Here is a 23,135-nt window from a genome sequence, read left to right as displayed (position 1 = left end):
GAGGTTTACAGATGAGTCTGTTGTTTATCTCTTGGGCTTCAACCTATAAACCCAATGAACTTATTTTTCTTTTGGAAAACCTGTCTTGAGAAGCTTTAGTTTTATGTAATGCTATAATTTGGCAGATGAATGTAAGTGCTTTGAAGCATGCCTTCTGGCAACCATAGCAAGCTGTTGACCCAAAGAGGTTGAGGGGAGTTTTGACCAGGTTCAATATTTGAGAGAGCAGTACCTGGAGGCTCATCTCTCAAAGGAATCGTTAAATCACTCCCACATACAGAATACATAATATTATTCCCTCCAGGTAAGTCTATGTTTTCCTGTTGCCATGCCTAAGGCTCTGAGTCCCAGAAGTCATTCTCCTCCATGCATGCTGACTCCCTGGTTTCCTAGACAGTTAGAGGTAGCAGTGTCTGAAGAGAATTTAGAAATATGCTTTCTGATATTTGGATTCTAATCACCCAATATATGTGGCAATAAACTATATTCAAGTGAACAACAACCAAAAATAGGTGAAATATCGTCTTTGAAAAAAATTTGTTTAGTTTACTTTTTGTTAATCAAATCCTATGATTTTAATTTTCCAAAAAGACTTGTGTTAACTAGTTAAAACAAAATTATAAAGGCCTAGAAAATTTATGTTAGCTGAAACAACCCAACTTCCCAAGCATAGCATGGTAGTTAGATGAGAACATCTTTAGGCAATTCAATTTTTGAGTAGAAACACTTATTTCTCACACAGTCTTAGAAATGAACCTAGAATGGGCCATTAAATTGTTTTTATCTGTCTAGTGTCTACTCAGTAAAAATGTCATATATTCTACAATTGCTGAAAGCATTCTTTCTTGTCGGCATATCCAAAATTCTGCCAGAGCTTAAACATGGGTGTTAAATGTTATTTAAGTACAATGATGATCTATTAAAATTATGGAATCCCTCCTTTCATTCCTTCTGATGTCTAATGTGATATTATTTGGGGGTTTTATTTATTCACATAGGTGATTATTCCTTTGCAGCTTTGAAAGTAAAAATGTTAACAATTTGAAACACATATTAAAAAAGGAGTGAATATGGGGAACAAGAGAAAGCAAGCCAAGGCAAGAGGTATAATAGGAAAAAGAAAAGGAAGCTATTTAGCAAATATCAGTAATGTTAACTGATACTTAATAGCTAGAATGTTCTATCCCCTTCTATGCTGTTCAGTGACTAAGACACTGAGTTAGTTCTGGGCATGAACTGTGAGAAGCAAGCCCTGTGTGACTTTAACTGTCCAGCACCTTCTGCTGGTGACTCTGCTAGAGCTTCTCTGTGTGGACTGCTAGTTTCCATACTTCTGATGTCTGACCAGCAGAATCTGTCTTTATCCTTGTTCCTTAGTAGTTTAGAGACAAAGCAAATGTAATCGACTCATTTAAAAGTTTATTTTTTTAGAATACCTTTATTCCTCGTAAGTATAGTACATTAACTCTTGTTTTTTTAAGTCTATTATTGCAGTCTAATTCTTTTCTGTACATTTTCCTTTTAGCTGAAATACATAGTGACAGTATTATCCTGAGAGATGACTTTGATTCCTACCACCAACCAGAATTGAATCCAAATATATGGTAAGTTTCAGGAATGTGCCTCACTTTGGATTGTTTAATGGAAAAAAAATGAGGCTGACTGCTCCCTTGGAACAGTTATGTAAATATAATTATTCTCTATCACTAAGGTATCATTGAGAATCATTCAACTATGAATCTGGGCTTCATTGTAGATTGCATTTCTGGTGTCTAAATCTAGGTGTCACTCACAGCCATGGGGTGATTAGATACTTATTTCAGTTGTATAAATTTCTTTTATATAAAACATCATATACTATGCATCTAATTTCACTTATACAAAAAGAAAAAGGAAAATAGTTTATCTGCAATCACAGATAAACTATATTTACAAGTAACTTTCAATTTATTGGTAGACCTCATTATTTATTCTCCAACCTCTCTTTCCAAGGCTGTTTTAAGTGCAACTGCATGAGATTTTTTGTGGACAAAGAAATAAAATATCAGAATTTACTCATTAAAAACTTGTTGAATACATAGATTCATCAGTGTGTTGGCAAGCTGTTGCATTTTTGCTGACTCTGAGGAGATATGTGTATCAATACAGAGCAGCCTGTGTAATGTGAGAGAACATCTGAATGTAGATTTTTTTTCTATGTATTAGATGTTTTTGTATGTACAAGAATTTAAGATATAGCATTAATGTAAACTCAATTTGCAAACAAAACCCAAGCAATACTCCAGGCGAAAAAGAAAACATTTTGTCCTCAATGTCAACCTGTGGTATTCATTTCTGGTTTTGTTTATTTTCACTGTCCAATAACTGTTGAACAATAATTATATTACTTTTTAAATAGTAAAAAGAAATATGGTTCCTTCTTTCAGGTAGATAGTAGTTTAGTAAAGGAAACACTAAAAGCATTTTTTGCAAAGTTTATAATTCAGGATAAAAAGACTCAAGAATAAAGAGGTACAAATAACTTGCTGGGTTTGGAAACAGGATTTCCAAAAAAGAAGTGAGTCTGGTGGGAGTTTGTTGGGAAAAGTGGTTCTTGATTTGAAAGTTAAAGATGACATACATTTTCCTGTCTTTTCTAGAAAGAGGTGTAGATTTAGAAAGTGTAAATATACAAAAAGTTATCTGACTAGACAAAGTCATGAAGTCTTATACATGGCATTTTTAAACAAATTTGTCAGCATAACTTCACTTCTCTATGAATATAACCTAAACATAAATTTCTTAAAAACAGGCCAAAAATATTATTTTCAGGCAAAAAAAAAACCTCTTAGCACTGCTTTTACTCAAGAAGATTTCTCTACTTCTCTCGACATTTTATATTTCATTAATATAGATGTTATCGGATGGTTTGTTTCTTTCAAGCAAGTTCATTTCTGTCAAGCTAATTTACATTCTTCACTGAGCTTTCTTGACAAATACAAAATGTGACTGTTATGTGGCTAAAATTCTGTTGTTTCTTTAATCGATAAAACATGATTGATTTTGCTTCACCTATTTTCATGGATGATCTGGTAATGTATACTCTCTTGACCAAAGTTATAGATTTTATGTCGTTTTTACTTAAGCTATGATTTTTCTTTGTTTTCAAAAAAAGCCTTTTATTAACTTTAAAAGACCATGTACTTCTGTCTTCTATCACTTATGCTTCAGAATCACTTTATCCCTTTTTGTGAACCACCTCCTTCACCTTACTCTCTTTAAGACAACAAAACAAAGTGAGACTATCATCATTTGAGAGATGACTTTTTTGAACAAAAGGTGGCAGACGTGCACAGTTCAGAATGGGCTGATGTGACTAGAGGTAGCCACTTGCCGACTGGGTATCTTCAATAAGAAGTAAAAGAAAAACTGTTTCACCTCTTTGAACCCATTTCATTGTCATTAAGAGTGGGAAGAAAACTGTCCTTACCATGGTTTTTAGAGCTAGATGTGTGTGAAAAGGTCTGGCACCACACCTGGTGTGTTTAAAGTGCTCAGTATAATTAGTCCCACCTTTTTTGCCGCTCTCCCTACCCCCCTCTTCTTTTCCCCGAATCTGTCTCCCCCCATCCACCCCACCTCTTCTCTCTCATCTTACCTTCCTCTCTCCCCTCCCTTCTTGCCTTCATCTCTGATATATTTGCACTTTAGGTTACTTGGAGGAGTCCAAGCCCAGATAGGACCAGAAATTATTACTTAAATAGTCTTCAGTCAATCTATTAAAATGAGTCTCCAAGTCTTCCCTCATTATAGTTGGCTAGAAGGTAAACACCAAATTAAACATATATATATGTGTGTGTGTGTATATATATATATATATATATATATATATATATATATACAGTTAATATATATGGAGTTAATATAGTAATAAGTATAGTTTCATAGTGGGGTCATAGAAGAAGAAAAGATAACAGATGCCTTAGACGTCTTAAAAATAAGACATAAGTTCCCTAAAGTCAGAAACTGTCTCTTAGTCAAATCAGATATCCCTGTAAAATATTCCTCATAAAGTAATTTGTGTTTTTTAAGGACAAACAATGAGAAATTAAGGCACTAACACCATGTCTGTCAAGGCTGCAGCAGCAGGAACAGTTTAAAAGTTCAATAACACATTTTTGCTTACATTAGCTTCATCTAATGAAATAAACATTTATTCACTTCATTTCAGGTAATTCTTGGTATTCAGGTTTTTCTCATGTAGAAATTAATGAACATAAATACTACATAACACAAAATTATATTGTTGTTATTAATAAACATAAGCAAATGTTTGACAGCGATTGGACTAGAATCATGTTTCTTTTCAAAATAAACTCAATTCAAGTGTATTATGCAGCTATTTAGCTCAAATATTAATTTGATTGATAATTGATACATGTGCTTGACAAAAACTATAATATAATAAAATAATAAAAAGCCTTCCTCTTACACTAGACCTATAATTCTCTTTACCCAGAGACAACAACTGTTAACCATTAATTAACAGTTTCAGCCAGTTCTTCCAGAAATTGTTTATGCTTACACAAGTATATGCAGTCATGTTCACAAGTGTAATTTGTAAGTTATGAATTCTATCCATAAATTTGAGTATCAGAGAAGTAAAACTATTTTAACCTTTCACAACGCAACTTCAATTTATTTTATTGTGCCCTGTCACCCAGTGGTAGAACTTAATTTCAGTAAACTTCATTTTGCCCTTTCCCATTTTTGTAATGTTGCAAGTTTCAAGTTTTTATTAAAAAGCAACAGTCCCCTGGCATCTGTTTCTACAGATGCCCTTGGAGTACTACTCCCTATGTCATCTAGACTTTGGTGGACTGGTCTACACAGGTGGTCTTTCTTCATCCCTGTCCTAACCACACCTTCATGGCGATGGCTCCATCATGAGCCTTGCTAGAAGCAGGGGCACAGTTTTGCTTCTCCTGGACCTAGGCTCCTGCTCTTTGCCATGTGCTCCTCTGGTATGTTATCATGCAGCTGTGGTCCTTTTGCCTCCCTAAGATAAAGAGCACAGAATTCTTCATTCTTTGCCCTCCCAATCTCACTGGGTCTCTGCTAAGAAAGTGGTCTTTTATCTCCCCACTCTCCAGTTGCTTTGCTTGAATAAGACATGAGAAATAAAGTTCTAACTGGACTTTCTGAACAACCAGACCTCTTCATCAGAACATAGTGGCAACTCAGGTTTGATGAATATTAGGTTTCTCCAATTTAATTTGCCCTGATGGTAGACCACACAAAGGTGCCAGACCACCCCTGGACAACAACCACACTTCAGAAATTCAAATGTAACACTGTACTCAAGAAGGGAAGAGTGAGTGTGGATGGAGCAATGTCAACTTATCAACACAGCTCATGGCAGAGCTCATGGCTCCCATCATCAAGCGTGTGTGCTGCAATTGCACTGTGGATGATGGAGGGACCAGTAGTGTCTTAGTCATAGACAATTAGGTTGAAAACCTAATAAAACTAAATTTTAAAGGAATTTAAGTAACTTATAGATAGGCTTTATCTCATTAACAAGTTACTTAAGCTACTATTTACCTATCAACTACATTTTCATAGTTTGTATGAATTACACTATTTTAGTATGATATAAGCATTGTCAGTATTCCATGTGAATGGGGAGCAGTTGTGATTTCCATATTAAAAGATGTATACCTAGTAGCCAAAACCTAGGTATCCATAAGAGGAGTCAGTCATACATCTAGATTGTATATAGTGAGTTATTGTATTTGAAATAACATGGTTGAATCTCAGAGCATTATGTAGAACTATAGAAACCACAGCTAGAAGAATCTGTACTATGGGTTCACTTATATGAAGGCTAGGATAAAAAAAATATTATTCAGTGTGTTAGAAATTAGTTCAAGGGAGTTGGGCATAAAAATTGGGAACTAAAATTATTTCAGGTTGGTTGAGAAGGGGCATAAAAAAGTTTCTGGGGTAATGACTGTTATATTTCAAGAAGGCATGGGTTACATAAGTGTGTGCTTTTGTCAAAATGAGATTTGTGTGTTTCACTAGATGCAAATTTATCTCAATCATATCTTCAACAATAATAAGAAAATCACTAAGAAAAAATTAATAAAAGATATTCCTGATTCTTAACTTGGAGTTACAAAGAGTTCAAAGAGAGAACAGAACTAAAAAGTAAATTAATTTTTTTAAAAACAACCTAAGTTTTCTTAAGATGTCCTCATCCTTCAAGCAATTAAAAAATGAAGGCAGATCTTTGTTCTGCTTCATAGATTATCCCTTTAATGCTTGTTTGCTAAATATCACAGATGACATTCAGAGTTACAGTATCACCACTCTGATTTTCTAGTGGGAAACATGGGACCGTTAGAAAACAGATGATGAATGGCAACTAGATGACAACAGATGTTTCCCTTCTAGTACAATAGTAATAGCAGAGATGTCCTAGCCACCTGAGATAGGGAAAGAACAGGAGTCACTTCTCAGAAGAAGCATCTTAGATGAGTAAGTCATGATGCCACAAGGATATGAGACATCAAGAAAACGCAAATGAAGTTGTCTCAGATCCTGTTACAGAGGGAGAGCTCTGTCAATTGCTTTATCAAAGACACAACCCCACAGTTTATAGCATAGGAAACCAGTCATGACTGGCATTATACAGGATTGTTTGAATCCAGAAAGACTAAAATATTTTTATATGTAAAAGATCATGCTACATGACCAGAGATCTAGAGATCACCATCTCTGCTGCATCTCATATTCGCTAGAGAATATTCATTTATTGTAGTCATCATTCTGAAATGGACTACAAAGATCAGCAACTTAGCTTTTAAAAAAAAAAAAAAGATTTATTTATTTTATTCATACAGAACTGGGGTACAGGCCAGAGATGCGGAGGGTGAGAGGATTCACCAGGACAGAGTGGGGAACAGAACAGGCAGATCGACGAAGTACACTGCTGAGGGGAGCAGCGGGCGGGTCAGGAGAGGTCTGCCACTCCATGTGGTTACCTCTGGGGGCAGGCGGGGATCAAACTCATGCAAAAGTGGCTTGAGCTTCCCAGTGCAGTGCTTTAACCCGCTGCGCCACCAGGGAGGGCCCAACTTAGCTTTTTAAAGTTCATTTTCTTTGATAAAAATAGTTGAACAAAGTCTACAGAAACACTGAAATTTTAGAAGGGAGCCAAGTCATTCTAGCTGGAACTTTATTCAGTGATTACTGACTTAGCCAATAAGAGAAAAGAAGTCAAACAAGCAGTAAAATCACTTTTAGGCCATTACTATCTTAGAGTACTATATAAAAGTACAGACACCTTGCTCAGGCAGCTAAGGGAGATTATAAATAAAAGAAAAATCAGACAAGGTAAATATTTTCTCTTACTGATTCTTTTGCCAGATCCTCTACTATGGGTCAGTGTATTTTTGGACTGTGGAAATATAATTTGATTTTTAGGGTTTAATGAATCAGAATTCCCACCTTATGTACATCTTTCTTTACCTTTTTTTTCCTGACTTTCTCCTTCTTTACTTTTCCCACTATCTCCCCTATGCCCTTTCTTCTCTTTTGTTAATAACTTCTTTTTTTTTTTTCTCACAATACAAACACTATTCTTGCTGCCTCCCTCTTTTCTTACTGTGATGTAATTGCTCTGGGGAAAAGCTTCATCTACAATAGAAAGGTTAAACAGGAGGTGTCCCACTAATAAAATAAGGTATGAATCTAGAGGCTTATTTCCTTCTTTAATCTCTGCTTTAGATGACAGAAACAAGAGCTCATGCAATAGAACTAAATGTCAAGTACATTAGAAGCAAGCAAGAAAATATTTCTGCATGCAGCACAGAGTAGAATTTACCATAGTAGGAGGTCAGGATATTGCCTACAGTGGTGTGAAATTAGAGGGATTATTTCTAAACCAAATAATATTTGTCATTGTACCTGTTAATAAAGAAGAGATCACGTTTTTAAACTCCCTGGTGAAATAAGAAGAGTGCTCTTACCTTCCTTAGTGAGAAGTATTAAGAAAGAAAGAGCTATAAATGGAGTTTGTCATTTTCAGATTTAGAGTATGTGTTCGCACCTTAGAAAAAAGGTATGACATAGCTGAAGATGATATTGTTCTCAGTCTTATAGAGAGAATTCTCCTTGCAATTTTTCTAAAAATACCCCACATTTACAAAGATAATAAGAATTTTAGGACTTTTTTTAAGATTTAATTTTTTTTAAGTTTGATCATTTGTAATAGTCATGCCTTCATTATAACGAATCTTTGCTTTGTTATTATTAAATACAGTTAAAAGTAGAGCCTTTGGTTGTTGGGATATGAATGGAAGGAGATCTGATCTCTCCAGAAGTCAGCTGACTGCCCAGTTACATAATATGTTTGCTTTGGTGGATTCATCAATATTGCCTCAAAAATCACACCTCTGATTTTGTTAGTATATGTAGTGTAAGCTGTACCCGAGGAAAGGAATGTGCTACCTTTAGGCCATGAAATTCCTATTTCTTTTTCCATTTAAAAAATATATTTTATAATCAGAACATTTGTTGTTAAAAATATTTTAGTATCTCCATTAAGAAATGGCTGATAAAAACAATTCCGGCTCTAACAATGCCAGATTGCTACTTCCAGAGCTGAGTCCCAGTCACTGACTCCTTGAGGGGAAATAAATTATGGATAGATAATATGATATCCTTGGTCTTGGGGAGAAATGGTATATATTTCAAATGAGAATTTGATGAGAACTGACTGTCAGTGAGTTTCCAGGTGATTAACTTGTTTCAGCAGAATGCCTAACTAAAGGCTGAGTGATTTCACTATGATCTAAAAGAAGAATGAGTCATGTAATTAAATTGCTCTTGAGAAAATAATATTTCAATTATTTATTTATTGTTATCAGGATGATGTCACCATCAACCTTTCATAAATCTCTACTTGTGCGAATGAGCCTGATTTTCTCATTATTCCTCCCCCTCCTTCCTACATCCTCTGTGAGTCACTGCAGTGCGTGGGTACCCCAGACTCCAGGAACATTTCACACAGCTTCCTCTGTGCCTGCAGAATGAGTGCTTTGGTGTATCTTCCAGCCTAATAATTTGAAATCAGGATTAAACTTATAATTATACCTTCAGAAGTGTTCTCTCCACAGCAAGAAGGCACATTGCATATAATTCTTTGTCCCAGACAAAAACAGCCATCTAAATAAAAAGTCACAAACTGAAACCAGAATAACAAATTTCAAACTGCCAAGAAGCTTGTTATAGTGAAAAACAAAAACCTGACTCAAAGAATTTCTTTTTCTTTTATGTTTATAATTTGACTCTAGTTGTGTGGTCATGAAGTGATGGTCTTTATATTTACTGTTTTTATGTTTTTTTTTATAATAAAGAAATGATGGCACAGTAGTGTATATGTACAACAGGAATGAATGACCTAAGGATGCACATAACCAAAGGAATGCTAATGTCTAGTGAATTCTTAACATTTTTGATGAAACCATGGCATCTTATTTTTGTACATTTTTATTAAAAAACAAAATCCACTTATCCTATATGTGATAAAAGAATAATCCATTGTATCTTTCCAAACTAAACTTTGGCAAACATACTTTGAAATACACACTGTTCTACAACTGGAATTCTTTTCTCTTGGTGGCTGTATTAGGGTGAAATGGGAAGAATATCAAACAAGGAGCCTGGGAATCTGATTTTTTAGTCCTCTCTCACCTTTTATAAAATAAGGGACTGATGGCACTTGGTGATATTTCAGGGACCATCTAACTTATATGTGCAATGGTCTGTGAGCTTTCGTAATAGATAAGCCTCATGAGGAACCTAAGCGTGTGATAAATAGGTTCAGAGGGGGCTTAATAAATTCAGTCTGCATGGTCTTTGAGGACAGCAAGTATTTCCCTTAAAATGTCTTTTAATCATACTACTCATAGAAGAACATTTTGAGGTAGGAGTTTTCTATGATGTACCATGGTTATTTGTTATGTTCTGTTTCTCATGTTGGGAAACTAGAGGGGGAAAGATTTCTTAGATTAAAGAAATAATCAGTCCTGCTTTTAGAATCAGGCAGAAAAACTATTTATTTCTAATCCTTAGACTGGGAGGTCACATTCCTTTTTAAATTAAAAAATAAAAGTCTGTTTAACTGGGATTATTTCAAATTTCCTTCTTCCCACAAATCTCTGAAGAATATGTCATCTAGCTTTACAAAGCCCATCATTTTCCTGAGAGAATGAGAAAATAGAATAAATTCAATTGAGAGGCCACAGTTTAAATGTCAGGAACAAATAGCATTACAGCATGATTATTTATTTATTTTCCTGTGAGCCTTCAGAAAATTGTACTGCTCACCATGCAGCACATTGAACCTAATTCACAGGAATTTGTAGAATTTTTCCATATGGGAAGGATAGGATATCAGTATTCTGTATTCTCCACAGAATTCTCCATTGGAATATAATAACTACATCTTCTCAGGCAAATTGTGAGATGTCTATTCTGAAAAAGAGAGTAGGATAGGACTGAAAGAGAATGTAGGTAATGTTTTAAATTCTGTGTGAGCCAATCATTATTTTCATTGTAATCTGGATGCTTATTTACAGCTAGATTTTTAAAACTCACTTGACTTTTTCACTTGGATTTCTTTTCTTCTGGGACTTTTGTATTATCTGGTTTCCAACACCCAATATTGTGTTTATATTGAAATTATGATTTACCTTTTTTCTTTATGAAAAAAATAATTATGCTGAACTTTAATGATACAATAATTATTATGATAATCCCATGACAGATTCACGATGAGGGAAGTTACCTTGATAGGCAACACAGGGTGTTAGGTACATGAAAAGAAAGAAACCCACTGCCAATAGTCATGGAAAACTAAGCAAAGATGAACTTGGTTGAAAACACACTGAGGATCAGAACATTCAATGATGGTCACCACCTTCCAGAACAATATTACTAGTTCCTAGAAGACCTTTCTTAAACCTCTTCTCATTTTTATATCCTCTCTTCCCTAATCCTCAGAGCAAGAAAAGAAGGTAAACTTTCATTAATAATTTTTATGTTAGCTACATGTAAAACATAATTTGAATAGTGAGCTTAAATACAACATATTAATAAATTTTATTTCACCTGTTCCTTTTTATTTTCTAATGTAGACATTAGAGAATTGAAAATCACATTGCATTTCTCTGAACTGTGTCCACTTTTCCCCATTTCTACCTTATTTCAAGGCACTATTCTATCTTGCTTGTGTTACATCAATTGCTTGTCTTTTCTACCTCAAATTAATTTTTTTTTGCTACAGTGATTTTCCTAAAAGTTGGATTTATATTATAACTTTGGAAACAATAATGGGAGTTTGAATTCTAGTTTTGTAATTTGCAAGCTGTATAACTTTGGACACTTAATATTCTAAATCTCAGCACATCCTCTAAATTGGGAGTAAAAATAAAGAGGATGTCATATGAATTATTTGAGGCACTGTATTTAGAGCTCCTAAAACAAGTGCTTATACTTTGGTAAATGGTACATGGGAATTTTCAGAAAGTAGTTGCATTTTACAGTGCATACTTTCTGCACTTCTCCAAGTATCAGTATGATCCTAACCATACTAACCCACTGAAGCAGCATTCCACTTGTGTGTTGCAAAATCTGTGTTTTGTGTGCCCTGTCACACACTTTCTCTTTTTCCTTGCTTGAGTAACTCCCATTTCTCACTCAGAACCAACTCCTTTGGGAACATTTTTCCTCATACCATATTAAGCACCATTAAAACCAGTACAGATTTCTGTTGTAAGGAGTGAGAAGCAATGAATAGTGCCATGGGTATTGAAATTAGCAACTGGGTCCAAATTGAAATCTGTCAACTTTATGACTATGTGACCTTGAGTAAATCTCAGCTGACTGAAACTCAATTTTCTTATTAATAGAATGAGGATGTCTATGATTGTCTTACAAAGTGATTAAGAGATGTTAGTAGGCCTCAGAGTATCTGCCACATAGTAGAATGTAATATATAGTTATTATTGTTCTTGTACTTTATATTGTAGTTGTATGTTTTCTTTTCTCCCTTTCCATCTGGAGTGTAAAATCCCAGAAAGAAACCCACTTTTTTTTTGAGTTTTTATTTTCTTTAATAATATAATAGTTTATTTTTACATCATTTTGTGCCTTTTTCCATCTTCAGTTGTAATCCTTGTAGGCTTCCCATCACCAAATCACCCATATGCATCACCATAATCCAGTGTACTTCCCTCCCCCCCCACCAGTTTTGATCCCATCCCACCCCATAAAATGTCTGTGGTATATAGTTGTTCATCATCATTATTATTATTATTATTGTCATTATTGTCTCCCCTGGTCCTTTGTACTCCTATTATGAATGAAACCATCTGGTACTTTTCCTTTTCATTCTGGCTTATTTCACTAAGCATGACCTTTTCCATCTCCATCCATGTTGCTGCAAAAGGCATGCGTTTATCTTTTTTTGATTGCTAAGTATTATTCCATTGTGTATATGTGTCAAATCTTTTTAATCCAGTCATCTACTTGGGTTGATTCTATATCTTTCCAATTGTAAAAAAATGCAGTAGTAAATATGGTGGTGCGGGTGTCTTTTTGAATCGTGTTTTTGTATCATTTGGGTAGATACCTAAGAGTGGGATTGCTGGGTCATATAGGAGCTTCATATTTAGTAGTTTGAGAAACTTCCCAACAGTTTTCCATAGTGGGAAAACCACTTTTTTCTATTAGTGTTTTACCACTAAAACTCACCACAGTGCCTATAGTTCCTCAATACAAATACAAGAATTAATTAATAATATATAAATAAGTAACGCAAGTTGTAGCTAGAAAGTTGGATTTGACCACCCAGAAGGATGGCCATTCAGGATAAATTATATTGACAAACCCAGACAAACTGTGAGGAATTCAAACAAGGGATATTTAAAATACCCAGGCATGAAACTACCATCAATTTTTGGCAAAGCATTTATACCTCCAAGTGGCAACAACCCAGTAAAAAATAATTGATAACTCTAAGTCTTAAGTGTCCTCAAAAGGGTAATAACACCTTTCTAAATTTTATTTTAAGTTTCTGTGGCTATAAACACCATGAGGAAGAGAAAGTTCAAGAGAAGGTGTTTAGCTAAATGGGGAGAAGGCCTGTATTAGTTTGCTTTTTGCTTATGTTTGTTGGCTCTTTAACTCCAGTTATTCCACCAAATCAAAATGGTTCTCCAAACACATTAAACATCTGTTGTCTATTCATTGGTTCCCTACTGCGAGATCCTCTATGTTAGAATCATCTTTAAGCAATATACAGATATCTAGGCTGTACCTGAATCTTGTTTAATTAAAATTACAGGGAGAGGGGGCTTGTAATACATGTATTTTATGTAAATACTGTTTTCCTGATGTATGATTGATTTGGGGACTTCTGACAATATTTAGGGATAAAGAGTTGTCATGGTAATTAGGCATCAAGAATCAGGACTCAGACTTTATATCAACAATGATTCTTAGGTTGAGGGTAGAGACTTACTGGAGGAGATGTCAGGAAGCCATTGTGAGAACTGACCATTCTTTGAGTTTTTCCTCCACTGAAGTTGATGTTTTTCTCAACCTATTTCACAATAAGTCAGAGGCCAAATATTCCTCATCTATTTCTAAGAAAGACCCCCACTATAATGTTGTGCTACTTCACACTTTTATCACAATCACCCTACTGGGAAACAAATGAATGTATAAAGAAGAGCAGATCAGTAATAAGTTAATATAATGGATTCACTATAGGAAAAAAGACTAATACACCAGTTCTGGATGGAAACATATAATAGTATGTTTTCAAACACTTACACTAGCATGTATATCATGTTTGCTATGTGTCAGGTGCTATTCTAAGTGCCTTAGATCCAGACCTTACTAATAGTTATATTTATGACATTAATCCATTTCTTACACAAATATTTATGGAATATAAAATGCCAGGTATAAAATGGTGAGAAAATTGTTACCTTTGTGAAGCAGTAGTAGAGGTACTATGGAGCTATTGTGTTTCTTGTAAAGACAAGGATTTTTGTTTGTTTTTTGTTTTGTTTTAAATAATGTGGTAGTTTATTATTACATCATTTTGTGCCTTTTTCCATCTCTATTGTAATCCTCATGGGCTTCCCATCACCATACCACCCATGTATCATCACCATAGTCCAGTACACTTCCTTCCCCCACCATTTTTGATCCCATTCTCCATTCCACCCCCATAAAATGACTCTGGTATATATAGTTGTTCATTATTATTATTTTTCTCCCCTGGTCCTTTATACTCCTGCTATGAGTGAAACCATCTGGTATTTTTCATTTTCTTTCTGGCTTATTTCACTAAGCATGATCTTTTCCAGTTCCATCCATGTTGCTGCAAAAAGCTTGTCTTTTGTTGTTGTTGTTTTGTTTTGTTTTGTTTTGGTTGCTGAGTAATATTCCATTATGTATCTATACACCAAATCTTTTTACTCCAGTCATCTACTTTGGGGCATTTGGGTTATTTCCATGTCTTTCCAATTGTAAATAAAGCAGCAATAAACATGGGGGTGTGGTATCTTTTTGAATTGGTGTTTTTGTGTCTTTTGGGTAGATACCTGGGAGTGGGATTGCTGGGTCATAGGGAAGCTGCATTTTTAGCAGTTTGAGAAACCTCCAAAAGGTTTTCCATAGTGGTTGTACTTATTTGCATTCCCACCAGCAGTACAGGAGAGCTCCTTTTTCTCCACATCCTCACCAACATGTGTTGCTGCTAGTTGTTTTAAGATGTGCCATTCTCACTGGTATGAAGTGGTATCTCATTGTGGTTTTAATTTGTATCTCCCTTATTACAAGTGATGTTGAACATTTTTTCATATGCTTTTTGGCCATCTGCATTTCCTTTTTGGAGAAGTGAAAGACAAGGATATTTTATTTGAATTTTACTCCACATTACAATAGAATATTTAAATTTCCTACTAATATGTGTGACACTATGAACTACCATAACATAAAGTATTCTATTATTCTATTTTAATTTTTTTATCTTTTACATCATCGTGCATTTTCCATAAAATTCTCACCACCAAAAGTCCATACATGCTTCATTACCTTGTTTAAGAATAGACCTCAAAAGATTAGAATAAATAGCCTTTTATTCTATATAGGAAATACAGTTATTTGCCAAGATTTTTTATGTCATGTTTCTGGGTCTTGTCTGTGCACATTACCTACTATCTATTTTTGCTTCTGTCTCCTTCCAGCTTGAATGGGAGTTTCTATTTTCTGTTTCCCTGAAATTAGCAAATAGCTGTAAGGGCATAATACAGTGATCTCCAAAACAAAGGGCACAGTGCCCTTTCCACAGTGTTTGGCACTGTGAAATTATTTTAAAATGTTCTTTCTGCATGATATACAGCTATCATGTGGCTCGAGGTTCGGACAGGAAACTTAGATCATTTTACATGATAGTTATGTAATGATTGCAGGTTGAAATATCATGATGCAAAACATGGTGTTACTGTAAAGATGCAAAGAAAAATCCAAAGTGTTCATATCTTCAATCTCTACTAAAAGATGTGGTTAAATTTTATTTTTGAAATCCAGTTCTAAGGTTTTATTAACCACTTCATAAATACTTAATAAAGTAGCTAATTAAATTTTACTTGGTAAGTGAAGCAACTAATTTAATTATTTGCAAGCTTAAAATATTAACTCCATAATTTTCCTGACTTGGAATCTATATATGTTTCAATTAATATGTAGATTAAGTATAATACAATCCCATTATTTTTAGCATAGTGTATTTTATAGAAATGCAAATTTATGGGTGATGCTTATTTTAAACATTTGTAATTGTCTTAAGTGAGGGAAAAAGAAATAAAATTTGTAAAACATCTTTTAGTTTCAGAGATACAGATGTTAAACTCATAACTTAAGTATTTGACTTGCTTACCTTTCATATTTACAGGCGTATCTTGCATTGGAGGTAGTATATATTTTATGTGATTATTCCATTTGCTATTATTATATGCCTACATGAGATTGGTTCTATACTCTGTATTTTCCATACATTCCCCTTTAATCCTCACAATCATTCTGTGAGATTTAGGTCAATATTATTATCCTCATATTCAGGTGAGAAGTCTGAAACTTCACTGGGTTAAATAACTTGCCTTCTCCTATAAGTAACTAAAAGAATTGAGATTTATATTCAAGTCTGGTTTCATGTTTACTCAACATGTTATAAAGCAAAATACCATTACCTTCTTGAAAATACCATTACCTTCTTGAAATGTTGATTTGAAATTAATAACCATAACTATTTCTTCTTTCTTTAACTGAGCAATAAACCACTTTGTGCTACTCAGGTCTCAAACAGGATGTGTTCTGTGTTCCCATAGGGTTGAATGTAACAACTGTGAAACTGGAGAACAGTGTGGAGCAATTATGCATGGCAATGCTGTCACCTTCTGTGAGCCATATGGGCCAAGAGAATTAGTGAGTATATGCTATTTATGTGTAATATTCCAAGTTCACTGTCTTTACTGAGCTTTTTGCAACAAAAGGTTCTCATACTCACACAGTTCATATGGAAATTTGTAATACTATTTGAGTCCTTTTACAAATGTCTCAATATTGGGAGAGGTAGCTTCATTTTATTTTCAAATGTTTAATCCAAAGTATATAAATGGAGGTTACTTTCTTTTAATCTAAATGACTAGACTTGCTTGACAGTAGTAAATTAGATCATATGTAAAATGAATCATGAGTATTCTAAACCAAAAGCAGTGAAGACATGAGCCATCAGCATGAAGCCTGCGAGTCTTTCGTTGTTACTCAGAATTCCTTTCTGGAATGATAACTACATTCATTTCACATTTTGAAAAGGGGTATGAAAACAATTGTTCTACTTTCTGTGCACCTACTACTCTTCTTGCTGCATGTCATAAGCTTTGCTTTTTTGCTTTTCTTCTTTTCATTTGCACTATAGTGCTTCTTCTTTCTTCCTCCCACAGTTTCCTTTTCTTAGGGCTTTTATTAACAGGTTGTGTTTTTCACCTCTATGTCACAGATTATTTTTTGAAGTCATTAACTTTACAAGTGGTCAAAGGATAGTTTCCATAGTAAAGGAAGGAGAAGGAGGGAGCCTACACAGACAATTAAAAGAAGATTTAGTTATCAAAATGTGAAAGTCAATTAACTTTTATAACATGGTTCTTATTTTATGCTGCTTGAATACCCTTTTCATGGCAATGGATACATTTAATTTATTAAAGATACAAGCTTCAGAACATTGATAAATTGAAGAGTTTTTAGTTGAAATTAGAACACAAACAGAATTAATTGCATGCAAATTAAAATAATAGGTGCTCATAATTCAAGTCTCATAAAGTGTTATAATATTCCTGCAGACAAATGTGACTGTGGTAGTGAAGTTCTTCTGGAAAAAAAAAATAGCTTTGCTAGTACATTTTAAATAATGTACCATGACTGAATTAATTATCTATAAACCTTAAAACAAAATTGAATTTTTACCGTAGTTAATTGAGCTTAAAATAAATGCCTATTTTAAAATGTTCTCCACAGTAATGTTTCTGGAGATGGTTGGAAATTTCTTTTTGTTTCTACTGATTAATAGGAAATAAAATATTTTAAAATATGATGAAAATTCATGCCTATAGAATAAAAATGTAAGTGTCTAGTTTATTTGATTTCAGGTATGTCTCATCCTGGTTCTTTCACTATATCCCAGTTTACTTAGCGTTTGAATTTATACACACATTGGGCTGGTTTTGATTTGGTTATTTAATATAAGGTTTATATGTACGCCTTTCAACTAAAAAATATTCAAAATAATTACCTTATTTGAGAAAGAAAAAAAATTAAATTCCCTTTGTAAGTATTCCCCTATTTGAAATTGATAAAGGAATAAATGATAAACATTTAATAATGTGGTAAAGCCCATCCATTTAATAATGGGCTTTACAAGTTTCTAATTTTCAATATTTTTTATATTGTGTTGGTGTCCCAGAGCAAAAGTATATACTGTACCCAAGTTGTGTTTACAGAAGATATCAATTAAATAAAAAATGAGGAATTCAGTTGTCAGTTAACATGCTGCTATATTTACCAAAATACAAATACTTGCATGCTACTTGAAAACTGAAACTATTCAAAATTGTTGTGCATGAGAACTGATAAACAGTATCAGCCCCAAACATCACTTTAAAAAAAAAAAAAAAAAGATGCTTCTTATTTTCATAAATCCAGGACATACTGAAGTTATGAAACAAAGAAACACAATAAACTAACATTTTATCTTTTAAGATACCCAAAAGAGTGTTTTGAGTACTTTGTCAAATGGCCATTAAAAAGGTTTATTACCATATTGAAGAACATTGATTTGCTTCCTTGTTAGTGTTTTGCTAAGACAGGATCTCTCTCCTCATGCATAGCACACCAGCCATCCAGAGCACCCACAGTCCTTCACAATAGTCCATTATGGCCCCATCCACTTCTTTCCCCTTTGATTGACTCAGTTCTATGGTCAGCTTTCAAGGGTTGGTTTTAAGGTTCGTCTTTAACCCTCAAATGGCCATTTTAATTCAATAAAAGTAAAACCCAGTGAGAGGCAGCATCTGCTAGTGCAAGTGAACCCCCATGTTCATGTTCCCCTGCTACCGTGCTGTATAACCCACCTGCATCACCCAGTGACCTCTCCATATGTCAGATGGTAGCAACTAACCTTGTTCATCTTGTCAGTCTAAAAGAGGAATTCACTTACCAGGTGACTTTAAGAGAAAAGGTGTTCTTTTCCAATCAAAATGAAATGAGTTCATTTATCCTCTGTGACTACATTTTAAAAATTTAGTAAATTATTCTCAAATATTTGAAAATGATTTTTAGTTACTATGTGAGTTTGTGCTGAAATAGGGTCAAACCCAATAAAAAATTTGCAGAGAATAGGTACAAAGTGAATAGCTTCATCTCTTCCTTTAGTGATCATGCCAATTTTTATAGTTGGAATTTATGAGTTTTGAGATTGTGTAGGAGAAAAAATCTGTCCTGTAAGACATGGATAGTTGCTAGATTACAAAAGCCCTTTCAGGGACATTTACTTTTCAGAAACCCCAATAAAAAAATAATAACTTCTTGTGGCTTACAGCTTTACTAATGAACTAGTGAGTAAAGCTTTGAAAGAAATGAGAGACAACCATCTTACCATTCCTTAACTTTCCTGGAAACGAGAAAAATATGTAGAATCAATGACTAATCAAAATCTAAGGTCACCCTCAGCAACTGTAATTTGAAATTTGGCAGTATTTCAAGCAACTTTATTTGCTAACAGAGGTCACACTGGGATTTGATTACTCAGGTGACACCAGCATCATTTATTACACCACCAGGATAAGTACCTAAGACTCCCCAATGTATTTAAGGCCTAGCAGCAACAATAACTACAATACTTTTAACTTACATAATAACATTGTTTCAAAGAACTTACATTCAAGAGTGTTTTGTAATTCACCTGGGAGTCTACTCAGTTATATAAAGTCAGAGAGGAAAAAAAAAATTATTCAGTTTGTTGAAAAGTATAAAAATTTCCATATGCTTTTTTGAACTTTAGGATCAAATACCTGAGTGGAAACCTGTGAGGACAAATATTTGAACTTGCTCTGAAAGCTATGAAAAACAAAACCAGATTTTTTTAAAGGAATCTTAAAAAGAAGCTAGTATCCCATTTATTTAAAGAAAATCCTATTGGTGTAATTTTCTTAGATGACTCTGTTAAGGGGAAGGCAACAGGAAACAGGCCTGGGTATGATGGTTCCGTTTCCCTCTAGCAGATCATCTCTGCAATCAGGGATTTAACTTAAATAGTGAGAATTTTCTCTGATATGCTGCACCAATCATTACTGCTTTAGTTAACATCAGCTAGGTGTCTATTAATATTTTAAAAACTTATAAATTGTTTCTCTTGCTGTCTTCTTTGTTACCTTTCCTGCTTCTTCAAGAATTTAAGGCCACATACAGATTACCCTTAAACAACTGAAGGGTTTGTGTTACCAACCCCTGTATACTTGAAGTTCCCTAAAAGTTAATTATTAATAACCTACTGTTGACTGGAAGTCTTACTAATACCATAAACAACTAAAAACATGTTTTATATGTTATCTGTATTATATACTGTATACTTACATGAAGGCAAGCTAGAGAAAAGAAAATGCTATTTAAAAAATTATAAGGAAGATCTATTTGTAGCACTCTACTGTATTTATTAATGCATCATCTGAATACAAAAACATCTGCATGTAAGGAAAACTATATAGTTTAGACTTGTGTGAACTATATACTTCAGGAGTCAGCTGTATGCATAAATTCAGTCATCATTCCAAATTGTGTTGTAGAAATGGGAAGGAAACACATATCCAATTTTAACATTGTGTGTGTGTTTCTTTAATCATAAATTATAGTAAGTTAAAATACAGACATTAATAAAACAATATTCTTGTGATGTGTATTTATAAATTACTGGGTATTTAAAAATAGATTTAAGAAGATGCAAAACTGTAGTTCTCACCCATTCCCTTCACTAAAACATGTATATACCATGTATAATTCAAGAAAAATTTATTAAATAATATTGACATCAACTTGGCCACTTCACTCAGATGGATAGAGTTATCGAGCTCTTTACTATTCGCATGTCACATGAATTCTGGCAGAGGGAAAGGCTCACTTACTCCACTAATTCCCACAGTGATTCCTGAACTGAGTATCTCTTGACTTCATCACATGGGGGCTAACAGAGTGTAGAGTTACACTTAAGGATGCTGTTATGAATACAGGAGCAAAAGTAACAGCCTACTGCTTCTGCCTCCTAAAAATAAAGTTGTGCATTTTCTGTTTTGTAGGGTACACCCAGTAAGAGAGTTGTTGAAAATGAGAGCCTTATTTCTCATCTCATCTGAGCCAGTTTGAATCAAAAACATTACTACAAAAAGTAATGAATATTTAAATTTATTTTAAATTAAATAAGTTACCATTTTATCTTTCAGAAGGGAGAAGTTGTATTTTTTTTCATGAAACTAAAGGAAAGTAATAGGAATGCCTTGGAAAGATAATTCTAAGTTAATCATTCAATTACTTTTTTTTACTACTCATTCATTTAAAGTTATAATTTGAGGTTTTTTGTTTTATTCACAAAATTATATATCTGCTAGTACTATCAATTTTAGAACATTTCATCATCCCCCAAAGAAATTCTGTGTCCTTTTGCTGTTCTAATTATTTGCTTCTCAAAATAATCTTATTCTCTCTGCTTCCTTTTAATTTATCTTTGAAGTTTTGTTTGTTACCCTTTTTATGACATTCTCTTTGGGACCCAGATCTGTTGATAAGGTGGGAGTTAGTGGGATGAGTTATGGAGGCAGTGTTAAGTGTCCTCACAAGATTACCTGTCAGATTACACTAACACAGCTTTTAATAGGACATTGAGAAATATACTTGGAGCTCCTCAGTCAGGATCTCACAGGTTAGTTCCCCCCAGGAAAACATGAAATATATCTGTGCTCAGATATGTTAAGATTAAGCTAACATGGTGAATGGTACCTTTTTTCATCTCCTTTTCATTTTTCTCACCCCCCACCACCTCCCAATTTTTTTTGTCTCTCTTTCTCTTATTCCTGCCTTGCCTTATTTTGGTATATTCCTTTTTTCTAGATTACCACAGGCCTTAATACAACAACAGCCTCTGTTCTCCAATTTTCCATTGGTAAGTACTTTTAACTTTCTAGCAATTTAACTTGGAAGTGATTGTTTTAATTATAATGTACAATCAGGATTATAGTGCCAAATGCTTATAGATTTAGAGAAAAGTAAGTTTTAATTGTGCAGTAAATAATGTAAAACATTTTTAAAGTGATACAAAAAAAAATGTAACGCTACCTTCTCTTCTACTCTTTGGGTATTTGAAAATGATGCATATAAACCAAAATATCTGAGTGGTTTACATATGTATTTTGAATATATTCAATTATTCTCTTAAAGCAGAATTACCTTTTAAGTATTTTTGTATTAAAACTGAAAATTCCATAATGTAGACAGTTGATTAACACATACTTTCTGTGATCTGCATATATACTATATTCTTAAGATAAAATAAGGTAGAGAGAAACTTAACTCAGGTATTTAAACTTTTAATAATTTTTATAGTTATTTTACTTTTAATTTTCAGAGGTAAGAATAAGAAACAAGCATAGATTTCATTTTTAAAAGTGGCATTGGTTTACAGCACTGCGTATGAATTAGGAGCACAGGTTCACACCTCTTCATGTGGATGTAGCCACACCACACCCACCACCAAAACACCCGAAGTCCTCCAACATAGTCCATTGTACTTGCTCCCCACTCTGCTCTCCCACTTTTCCCTTCTCTGGCAGCCTCAGTTGTGCAGTCGGTTTCTAGTATTTGTTTTGGTTTAGTTTTGTCTGTCTATTTGTTGGGTTTCTTTATGTTTTACTTAAGAGTGAATCCAGTATTTGTCTTCTTTCTTACTTATTTTGCTTTGCATAATCCTCTCTAGTTCCATCCATATTGTCACAAATGACAAGGTTTTGTCCTTTTCAGTAGCTGAGTAGTGTTCCATTGTGATACTTATCCCTTTTCTTAATCCACTCATCTCTTGTTGGTCACATAGGTTGTTTCCATAAAATGGCTATCCATTTTTCTAAATGGAATGTTCTACATAAAGAAAGATATTGCCTTCTAAACCTGGTCTAGCTTTACTAATCTTGGTCCCATAATTAGCTTTACTAATCTTGGTCCCATAATTTGGTCCCTCCTCCTGGCCTCTCCCATGACATGAGAATAGTTGGGACATCACCTGCCAATCTCCATCATCTTCACTGTCACATTTTTTGGACACCATTATGAAAAGACTGTTTTCCTCAGTAGCCTTCTACTGAGTCATAATTGCCAATAAATGTTCTGATGGGCAGAAACCCACCTTGCTTGACATTGTGCTAAGAACAACTTTTTTTCAAGTCACATAGTTGTCACTTTAAGTCAGTGTGCCTCCTTTT

The 23,135-nt window shown here is 33.9% G+C and overlaps 1 protein-coding gene across 1 annotated transcript in view; it reads left to right on the top strand.

The window, feature by feature from the left end:
• RELN (reelin) overlaps nucleotides 1-23,135 on the top strand; it is a 399,660-nt gene that overhangs the window by 176,083 nt on the left and 200,442 nt on the right. The window contains exons 6-8 of the mRNA XM_004677158.2: nucleotides 1,526-1,604; nucleotides 16,452-16,548; nucleotides 21,775-21,826. Of these exons, the coding sequence (XP_004677215.1) occupies nucleotides 1,526-1,604; nucleotides 16,452-16,548; nucleotides 21,775-21,826 (228 nt within the window). The remainder of the gene's footprint in view (nucleotides 1-1,525; nucleotides 1,605-16,451; nucleotides 16,549-21,774; nucleotides 21,827-23,135) is intronic.

Source organism: Condylura cristata, unplaced genomic scaffold, assembly GCF_000260355.1.
Source record: "Condylura cristata isolate star-nosed mole 26May11 unplaced genomic scaffold, ConCri1.0 scaffold00005, whole genome shotgun sequence".
NCBI classification, from domain to species: Eukaryota; Metazoa; Chordata; class Mammalia; order Eulipotyphla; family Talpidae; genus Condylura; species Condylura cristata.
The sequence above is the reverse complement of the archived record's forward strand: the minus strand, read 5'-3'. Positions and strand labels throughout refer to the sequence as shown.